Source organism: Nerophis lumbriciformis, linkage group LG33 (assembly GCF_033978685.3).
Source record: "Nerophis lumbriciformis linkage group LG33, RoL_Nlum_v2.1, whole genome shotgun sequence".
Taxonomy (NCBI): Eukaryota; Metazoa; Chordata; class Actinopteri; order Syngnathiformes; family Syngnathidae; genus Nerophis; species Nerophis lumbriciformis.
The window spans coordinates 26,148,845-26,160,000 of NC_084580.2; the positions used below are offsets into that span (position 1 = coordinate 26,148,845).

The 11,156-nt window shown below is 38.4% G+C and overlaps 1 protein-coding gene across 3 annotated transcripts in view; it reads left to right on the plus strand.

Annotated features, from left to right (window-relative positions):
* The first annotated feature begins 2,780 nt into the window (after positions 1-2,780).
* Positions 2,781-11,156, plus strand: part of rnf31 (ring finger protein 31) — a 66,006-nt gene continuing 57,630 nt past the window's right edge. For all 3 annotated transcript variants that reach the window (XM_061928619.2, XM_061928618.2, XM_061928620.2), the window contains exons 1-2: positions 2,781-2,906; positions 8,621-8,819. In XM_061928619.2, coding sequence (XP_061784603.2) covers positions 2,785-2,906; positions 8,621-8,819 — 321 coding nt within the window. In that variant the 5' untranslated portion in view covers positions 2,781-2,784. The remainder of the gene's footprint in view (positions 2,907-8,620; positions 8,820-11,156) is intronic.

Consider the following 11,156-nt stretch of genomic DNA (forward strand, 5'->3'; position numbering starts at 1 on the left):
CGAATGTCTGTAGTTTATTGAGTATGCTATTGGTGGTTTTCCATGTTTCTGATCCATTTGAGTTCAATATTTTCAGTTTGGTTTTGAGAGAAATGTTTTGATTGATTGATTGATATTTGGACTCAAAGGGAATAATCTTGTTATGACCAAATAATCTTAGTGTCCTCAACTCACATTTCACTCCCTGCGTAGCTGGGTGACCAGTGCTTTGGTTCGTGCAACCGACCTTGCTTCCATACTTCCCCTTTCTTCCCACATAGAATGAAAAACGTTCTAGCCAACGAATTCTGTATTGATATCGATGACATGTCTATGGTGATATGTATTGATATCGTTTTATCGCCCAGCCCGACTGCAGAGTCGGCCCTCATTCGGGGGCTGCTGAATGACGGCGCCATGATTGACAGTCCATTTGACTTCCTCTTTGTATTTTTGTAATAAATAGGGACTGTCGCTCCACGATGTTCCGACGAGCTTGGAGAAGGCGAGGCGCCGAGGGGCGAGGGTCCGAGGGACGAGGATGTGCCGGTCCTAGCAAAGAAGGCTAAGAACGTGAAATAAAGTCGTAGGTTGATCAAACATCTCTCCAGTCCGTGCTCGCTGTCACAAAACTCATGTAGTCTTTCTCAGTCTGGAATTGGCTATCGTCTCATTTCCTATTTAGACCTTAGACCGGGGGTCGGCCACTCGCACCTCTTTAGCGCCGCCCTCGTGGCTCCCTGGAGCCTAGTCAAAAATAAATGAATAATTTTGACGGTCCTTTAACTCACCATAGTTGCGTGGACCGTGACGCAACAGTGTGTTTACATGTACAACTTTCTCCGACGCTGCCACAGAAAGACGTGTTTTATGCCTCTCGTTTTGTTCACCAAACCTTTTATACTGTGCGTGAACGCACAAAGGTGAGCTTTGTTGATGTTTTTGACTCGCGTGGAGTACTAATCTGGCATATTTGCTCACGGCACGACTGCAAGCTAATCGATGCTAACATGCTATTCAGGCTAGCTGTATGTACATATTGCGTCATTAGGCCTCGTTTGTAGCTATATTAATTTCCTTTACTTACGTCCTCTGGGTATTTAATTTATTTTTGCAAAGTTTCATTATCTGTATGTAATATTCGCTGCGTTTCTGATAGTTGTTTGTGCGCCACGTTGTTCCAGACCATAGCAAACCCTTGCAAAAGATTGTAATAAATCCATTAAAGGACGACAGCAAATATCTACTTACAAATATGTTGTGTATCTGTGCATATATATATATATATATATATACAAACTACTTTATTCAGGGTTATTATTTGTATTTCTTTTGTCACTGTATTTTATTTTGTGTGATTTTTCTAACGTTGTACCTTTATTGTCTAAGAGGCCTCTTTGTTCTCATGGGAGGGGTTGTTTTGAGAACCAGTGGTCCTGGACTTTTGAAGGTTTCCGTATGGGGAACACAGAAAGACTTTGACTGTAGCACAATTGCACTTTGTGTCTGAACTTGCCTTAATAAAAGAAGAAGAAGAAGAAGAAGAAGAAGAAGACAGCCTCCTGTTTCCTTGGACTTGAGTTATCTCACCCTCTGAGAAGTTTACTAATGTTTTGCAAAGTTGTAAAAATGTTTAGAATAAATATTACATTTCTAAATTTCTGTCAACAAAGACTTGCACTTACATCATGTGTTGTTTTCATTATAACACTTATATAAGACTTTTAAAGTCATTTTGATAGTAGGCTAATATAGACACTTACATCATGTGTTGTCTTCATTATAACACTTATATAAGACTTTTAAAGTCATTTTGATAGTAGGCTAATATAGACACTTACATCATGTGTTGTCTTCATTATAACACTTATATAAGACTTTTAAAGTCATTGTGATAGTAGGCTAATATAGACACTGACATCATGTGTTGCCTCCATTATAACACTTATACAAGACTTTTACAGTCATTTTGATAGTAGGCTAACATAGCTAATATTATATTATTATTATTATAATTATTATGATAATTTAAAATCAATTATTTCAAATATGTTTATTTTAATGTATAATTCTATGGCTGGATGTAATAAGGAGTCACAAAAAAATACAAATAAAAATACAATTAATTTTGATATTTTTAGCAAAATATAGTAAAAATGTATTTATATATTTTTATTTTTTTTAATTAATAAATATATTTATTTTTAGGTAAGATAAACATAATAATACAATTTATCTCTAGTCTGGATGATTTAGTTCTTGTCACCCTGTTGTCCTCCCGTCATGAAAAAAAGGCTGTCCTCACTCAGGTCCGCATGGAGCTGGAGGGGGCGTGGCTTCCAGCTCCGGCTGAAAATCGGGAGATTTTCGGGAGAATATTTGTCCCGGGAGGTTTTCGGGAGAGGCGCTGAATTTCGTGAGTCTCCCGGAAAATTCGGGAGGGTTGGCAAGTATGGTTAAAGACAATAATTGCTCAACCTGGTGGATGTTGAAAATTGTTATGATGAAAGTGCCTTGGATTTTTGTGTACATTCTGAACATATGTTGGTTTGTACAATTGTGCAATAAAAATAAATAAAAATAATAATAATAATAATAAAAAAAAAACCTTCGCTCATTCGCTCGAACTCGATTTAAAAATGTTGTTTTTTCCAACAGGCGGCGAGCTAATTCTGTTTAAAATAAAATATATTCCAAGTTGAAACAATACATTTGTCCCGCCGATTAACATTTGCCGAGTTTCCTTGAACTCACCACCCCCCGTAACGTGAATTAGCGGCAATAATGTGCGTACGTATTGTGCGTATGACGTCACGCTGTGATGCTGATGTTGCTGCGGCAGAGGAGTGCGGAGGAGCCGCCAACAGAAGCCCCTCGACACGGAAGACAGGACCGGCCTTTCTCCGCCGTGTTGCCGGCAAAAGGAGGTAGGAAAGCCGCGCTCACATGTGATGTTTTTGTGGCGGTTACAAGACGCCCGTTCTGCTCCTTTTTCCTCCACTCGTAACATGCTAGCTTACGCAGGTGAACGTCACGTGACTGACGGCTCCAATCGTCTCAATCGCTTCAAAATGAAATAAAAATATGAAATAATGTCACAATACAAAAAAAAAATAACTTTTGTAATTTAGGTTTTATATAGTACACCGTTTTTGACCTGATGACTTATTAGTAGGGTTAGCCAAAGTACGGCACGGCGGCCATTTTGGGTCCACAGCTGGTTGTTACTGCTTCTAAAACTATATTTGATTAAAAATACTATCAGTTAATAATTATATAACAGAGTTTGATTTCCTTTTATGCCCTAGTACAGGGGTCACCAACCTTTTTGAAACCAAAAACTACTTCTTGGGTACTGATTAATGCGAAGGGCTACCAGTTTGATACACTAGTAAATAAATAAATATATTGTCATTTGTAAGTTACACGTAAGTGTGATTTAAACAAGAATAGCTAAATAAATACATTTATATATACAGGTAAAAGCCAGTAAATTAGAATATTTTGAAAAACTTGATTTATTTCAGTAATTGCATTCAAAAGGTGTAACTTGTACATTATATTTATTCATTGCACACAGACTGATGCATTCAAATGTTTATTTCATTTAATTTTGATGATTTGAAGTGGCAACAAATGAAAATCCAAAATTCCGTGTGTCACAAAATTAGAATATTACTTAAGGCTAATACAAAAAAGGGATTTTTAGAAATGTTGGCCAACTGAAAAGTATGAAAATGAAAAATATGAGCATGTACAATACTCAATACTTGGTTGGAGCTCCTTTTGCCTCAATTACTGCGTTAATGCGGCGTGGCATGGAGTCCATGAGTTTCTGGCACTGCTCAGGTGTTATGAGAGCCCAGGTTGCTCTGATAGTGGCCTTCAACTCTTCTGCGTTTTTGGGTCTGGCATTCTGCATCTTCCTTTTCACAATACCCCACAGATTTTCTATGGGGCTAAGGTCAGGGGAGTTGGCGGGCCAATTTAGAACAGAAATACCATGGTCCGTAAACCAGGCACGGGTAGATTTTGCGCTGTGTGCAGGCGCCAAGTCCTGTTGGAACTTGAAATCTCCATCTCCATAGAGCAGGTCAGCAGCAGGAAGCATGAAGTGCTCTAAAACTTGCTGGTAGACGGCTGCGTTGACCCTGGATCTCAGGAAACAGAGTGGACCGACACCAGCAGATGACATGGCACCCCAAACCATCACCCAACCATGCCAATTTTGCATTTCCTTTGGAAATCGAGGTCCCAGAGTCTGGAGGAAGACAGGAGAGGCACAGGATCCACGTTGCCTGAAGTCTAGTGTAAAGTTTCCACCATCAGTGATGGTTTGGGGTGCCATGTCATCTGCTGGTGTCGGTCCACTCTGTTTCCTGAGATCCAGGGTCAACGCAGCCGTCTACCAGCAAGTTTTAGAGCACTTCATGCTTCCTGCTGCTGACCTGCTCTATGGAGATGGAGATTTCAAGTTCCAACAGGACTTGGCGCCTGCACACAGCGCAAAATCTACCCGTGCCTGGTTTACGGACCATGGTATTTCTGTTCTAAATTGGCCCGCCAACTCCCCTGACCTTAGCCCCATAGAAAATCTGTGGGGTATTGTGAAAAGGAAGATGCAGAATGCCAGACCCAAAAACGCAGAAGAGTTGAAGGCCACTATCAGAGCAACCTGGGCTCTCATAACACCTGAGCAGTGCCAGAAACTCATGGACTCCATGCCACGCCGCATTAACGCAGTAATTGAGGCAAAAGGAGCTCCAACCAAGTATTGAGTATTGTACATGCTCATATTTTTCATGTTCATACTTTTCAGTTGGCCAACATTTCTAAAAATCCCTTTTTTGTATTAGCCTTAAGTAATATTCTAATTTTGTGACACACGGAATTTTGCATTTTCATTTGTTGCCACTTCAAATCATCAAAATTAAATGAAATAAACATTTGAATGCATCAGTCTGTGTGCAATGAATAAATATAATGTACACGTTACACCTTTTGAATGCAATTACTGAAATAAATCAAGTTTTTCAAAATATTCTAATTTACTGGCTTTTACCTGTATGTACTTCACTGTGCAACCTACTAATAAAAGTCTCAATCAATCAATCAAAACACATAGAATCATCATACTGCTGTGATTATATGCATCAAGTGTTCATTCAAGGCTAAGGCAAAATATCGAGATATATATTGTGTATCGCAATATGGCCTTAAAATATCGCAATATTAAAAAAAGGCCATATCGCCCAGCCCTAGTTCAATGATGCCATTTCTGTTTGTCATGTATAATTTTGTCTATTTTGTGTTTATCCTTGAATAAACAGGTCAGTTTCTTGTTACCAACCATTGTGTATTATTCAAACTCCCCTAATTCAGCTGGCTAGTTGTTATCAAGAGTACTAAAACCCTTTTCAACATGATTCTGACAACTAAGTAGGCTAAATAACTTTAATACATGCTCGGATAGGCCAGTATCGGTCAGTATCGGTATCGGTCAGTATCGGTATCGGATCGGAAATGCAAAAACAATATCGGTATCGGATCGGAAGTGCAAAAACCTGGATCGGGACATTCCTAAACCATATACAGTGATTCATTAGGATAATTGGGTTATGTATGTTCTATTAATGATGTTTTCATGTCTTTAAACACTAAAATATTTTCTTCAAATGGTGCTGTCTTTGTTCATTTTAGCATGTTAAATTGGTGAAAAAAACAGGAGCTTCGGGGGGCATCGCCCCCCTTGTCCCCCCACCAGGGCACCGCCCTGGACCTGGCTGCCTTCGTCCCCCAGACCCCCGGAAATTTTTTCAGTCTTTTTCATTGTGGTCAAATCACATGGCTGATCCCTAAATTCCTTGCAATAGCTGCTTGAGAAAGGCTTTTCTTAAACTGTTCAACAATTTGCTCACGTGTTTGTTGACAAAGCGGTGACCCTCGCCCCACCCTTGTTTGTGAATGACTGAGCATTTCATGGAATCTACTTTTATACCCAATCATGGCACCCACCTGTTCCCAATTAGCCTGCACACCTGTGGGATGTTCCAAATAAGTGGTTTGATGAGCATTCCTCAACTTTATCAGTATTTATTGCCACTAGGGCTGAAACGACGCGTCGACGTAGTCGACGTCATCGGTTACGTAAATACGTCGAGGACGTTTTTGCTCGTCGACGCGTCGCATATTTACGTCACACTACCGTCATGGCGGAGCGCAAAGCAGACGATGCGAGCGGTGCGAGCGAGGGGAAAAAAGCACGCCAAAAGTCGTCAAAAGTGTGGGAGTATTTCAATAAACGGCCTAAGAAGAAACGCTACTTTTACTCCGCTACTTTTATCTACATTCAGCTCGCTACTCGCTACTAATTTTTATGGATCTGTTAATGCACGCTTTGTTTGTTTTGGTCTGTCAGACAGACCTTCAAAGTGCCTGCCTTACTGGTGACGTTTCACTTCGTTCCACCAATCAGATGCAGTCACTGGTGACGTTGGACCAATCAAACAGAGCCAGGGGTCACATGACCTGACTGGCTCCGAGCTAACTTCGGGTGTTACCATTTAGTGGTCAATTGTACGGAATATGTACTGTACTGTGCAATCTACTAATAAAAGTTCCAATCAATCAATCAAAAGTGTGAAGGAAAAAAGACCCTTTTTTATTTCAACCGTAAAGACTGACTGCACAGTTCCTGTCTTCACAATAAAAGTCCCGCTCCATCGCGCCTGCGCTTTCAAAATAAGAGTCTCCGAAAGCCAGCGCAAACAAGCTAGCAAGCTACGGAGTTTGCCGCCAATGTATTTCTTGTAAAGTGTATAAAAACGAATATGGAAGCTGGACAAATAAGATGCCAAAAACCCACCACTTTCATGTGGTATTAGACAGAAAGGAGGAACTTTTCTTCTCCTCCATTTGAAAACGTGGACGTTACCAGCACTACTTCCTGATTACAATCAATGCAAGTCATCAGAATCAGGTAATACACCAACTTATATTCTTGTCTTCATGAAAGAAAGGAATCTATATGTTAAACATGCATGTATATTCATTAAAACACCTTTAACATGTAAACAAAAACGGCAAAATAAATAAATATAAATTATATACTGTATATATCAATGTATGTATATATATATATGTGTGTGTGTGTGTGTGTGTGTGTGTGTATATATATACACACATATATATATATATATATATATATATATATGATATGTGTGTGTATGTTACTCAGTACTTGAGTAGTTTTTTCACAACATACTTTTTACTTTTACTCAAGTAAATATTTGGGTGACTACTCCTTACTTTTACTTGAGTAATAAATCTCTAAAGTAACAGTACTCTTACTTGAGTACAATTTCTGGCTACTCTACCCACCTCTGCTAATAATGTTGTTGTATGCACACTGTGTCGAGCGGAAATGGCCTATCATAGCAGCACAACGGCAGCGTTCTTGCCATCACCATCAACTAGTCAATCGTCCGCGTGAGTATACGTTGTCATCATTACACAAAAACATGAATGTGTCATTTGTATCTGCGTTGTAAATTCATAAACTAAAGCACCGTTTCGCTCTGAGAGGAGCGTTTGGCGTGCCTGTTCAGTGTTTACAAAGACGCGCTCCTCTTTAACGCTAACGTTAATTAGTTGTGCAAATACCTTTTACAACATTAACAATTACGTATACTATGTACAAACCAACAATTAACTTTCACTTTAATCATACTATCATTGTTGTGTTATTAAGCAAAATAAGCAAAAGTTTTACTTTTGTTGAAATGTTTACACTGTTGTTACAGAATATTTCGTTTTGCACTTTTTTGTATTGGATGTTTATCTTTATTTTTGCACATTTTAGCAAATAAGCAATACTTTTACTTTTGTTGAAATGTTTACACTGTTACAGAATATTTCCGTTTTGCACTTTTTTGAATTGGATGTTTATCTTTATTTTTGCACATTTTAAAGCAAAATAAGCAATACTTTTACTTTTGAAATGCTTATACTATTGCAGAATATTAAGATTTGCACTGGATGTTTACTTTTATATTTGCACATTAAAAGCAAATAAGCTACTTTTAATTTTGTTAAATGTTTACATTGTTACAGAATATTTTGTCATGTTGTTGTCAATGTTGACTGAGTGGCCATACTTTTCTTTTTGTAAATAAAAGCCATGCCTTTTGAAAAAAAACTGGCCTACATTTATTTTTTCATCTTCGTTTTAAATAAAAAAAATTAATCGGTAAAAGGAAAAATAATCTATAGATCAATCGAAAAAAATAATCTATAGATTAACCGATTAATCGAAAAAATAATCTATAGATTAATCGATAGAAAAATAATCGTTAGCTGCAGCCTTAATTGCCACCTTTCCCAACTTCTTTGTCACGTGTTGCTGCCATCAAATTCTAAAGTTAATTATTATTTGCAAAAAATAAAGAAATGTTTATGAGTTTGAACATCAAATATGTTGTCTTTGTAGCATATTCAACTGAATATGGCTTGAAAAGGATTTGCAAATCATTGTATTCCGTTTATATTTACATCTAACACCATTTCCCAACTCATATAGAAACGGGGTTTGTATGTATGAATATGTGTATATATGCATCCATTTAGTACTAAATGTGTGCAGGATGCCCTCGCTATCGGAGCAGCTGCGTGAGGCGCGCAGCCAGGTGGAGGTGTGCCTGTACTCGGGCAGCAGGGTGCTGGAGGTGCGTGCAGGTGTGATGGCCATGGCTCTGCTGCCCTTACCACCCTGCTCCAAATACCTGCACATCGCTGCAGAGAGCATGGTGGTCCACAACAGCTTTGGCAGCAACAGGAAGGAGGTAAGTCACGTCTTATCGTCGGATGACGCACAATAGGCACAAATACCATACCATTCTTTCCGGGCAATATATAAGCCACACCCACTAAAGTTTGTTAAGAAATGTAAATATTTTTTTACATATATTAGCCGCACCGGACTATAAGCCACAGATACATGACGCGACAAAATATTTTGTAAATGTGTATTTTCACACCTTAATGGTTTACAAACCGTGTCTGTAGCAGGGCAGTAAAACGGCCGATCAAACAAAACACAATCAGCCAAACTGACTCAATAACTCCACTGTGACGTTTTGGTGAATTTACTGAGGAAGTGAAACAACACAAAAAGAATGCAAGTTAATAATACTGACACAGACACATGTAAGCATGTTAGCTCATGCTAACGACGCTAATTTGACTGCATTACGATAGCACGTACAAAAATGTGCATGAAAACACTCCTGCAGACATCACACATGGGACACTTTAGTCAGTAAGAATTGTTGTAGTTACATTGTAAAACTTACAAACATTACTTGGAGTGATTTGATAGCATGCGAGCTAATGCTAACGACGCTAGCTTGATTACATGTACAACTATGCATGAAAACACTCCTACAGACATCACACATGGGACACTTTAGTAAGTATGAATTGTTGTAGTTACATTGTAAAACTTACAAACGTTGCTTGGAGTGATTTGTTAGCATGCGAGCTAATGCTAACGACGCTAGCTTGATTACATGTACAACTATGCATGAAAACACTCCTACAGACATCACACATGGGACACTTTAGTAAGTAAGAATTGTTGTAGTTACATTGTAAAACTTACAAACATTACTTGGAGTGATTTGTTAGCATATGAGCTAATGCTAACGACGCTAGCTTGATTACATGTACAACTATGCATGAAAACACTCCAACATACATCACACATGGGACACTTTAGTAAGTAAGAATTGTTGTAGTTACATTGTAAAACTTACAAACGTTGCTTGGAGTGATTTGTTAGCATATTAGCTAATGCTAACGACGCTAGCTTGATTACATTACAATAGCCTGTACAAATATGTAGAAAACACTCCTACAGACATCACACATGGGACACTTTAGTAAGTAAGAATTGTTGTAGTTATATTGTAAAACTTACAAACCTTGCTTGGAGTGATTTGTTAGCATATTAGCTAATGCTAACGACGCTAGCTTGATTACATGTACAAATATGCATGAAAACACTCCTACAGACATCACACATGGGACACTTTAGTCAGTAAGAATTGTTGTAGTTATATTGTAAAACTTACAAACGTTGCCTGGAGTGATTTGTTAGCATATTAGCTAATGCTAACGACGCTAGCTTGATTACATGTACAAATATGCATGAAAACACTCCTACAGACATCACACATGGGACGCTTTGGTAAGTAAGAATTGTTGTAGTTACATTGTAAAACTTACAAACGTTGCTTGGAGTGATTTGTTAGCATATGAGCTAATGCTAACGACGCTAGCTTGATTACATGTACAAATATGCATGAAAACACTCCTACAGACATCACACATGGGACACTTTAGTAAGTAAGAATTGTTGTAGTTACATTGTAAAACTTACAAACATTACTTGGAGTGATTTGTTAGCATATGAGCTAATGCTAACGACGCTAGCTTGATTACATGTACAACTATGCATGAAAACACTCCTACAGACATCACACATGGGACACTTTAGTAAGTAAGAATTGTTGTAGTTATATTGTAAAACTTACAAACCTTGCTTGGAGTGATTTGTTAGCATATTAGCTAATGCTAACGGTGCTAGCTTGATTACATGTACAAATATGCATGAAAACACTCCTACAGACATCACACATAGGACACTTTAGTAAGTAAGAATTGTTGTAGTTACATTGTAAAACTTACAAACATTACTTGGAGTGATTTGTTAGCATATGAGCTAATGCTAACGACGCTAGCGTCATTACACTGCGAAATGCATGAAAACACGCCTCCGGACATCACACATAGAGTTGTTTTAGTTATATTGTAAAACTTACCAACGCTGCTGGTGATGAATGAGGAATCCTTTCGAGCGGAAACGCTATGGACGGTTATAGTTCGGGTTCAGGGCACGAAACAGGAAGTAGCACCGGCAGAGAGCGCACTCGTCCAAAAGATGGCGCTGTAGCACAGTCAATAACACACCTTTTCAGTGTCTCTGTCGGTGTAATGTGAAAACTATATAAAAGGAACAATGTACAAAATTAGCCGCAGGGTTCAAAGCGTGGGGAAAAACGTGGTGTCTTATTGTTACGCTATTTTCTCTGTCAAAAGTGTCTGGATTGCAACTTTGA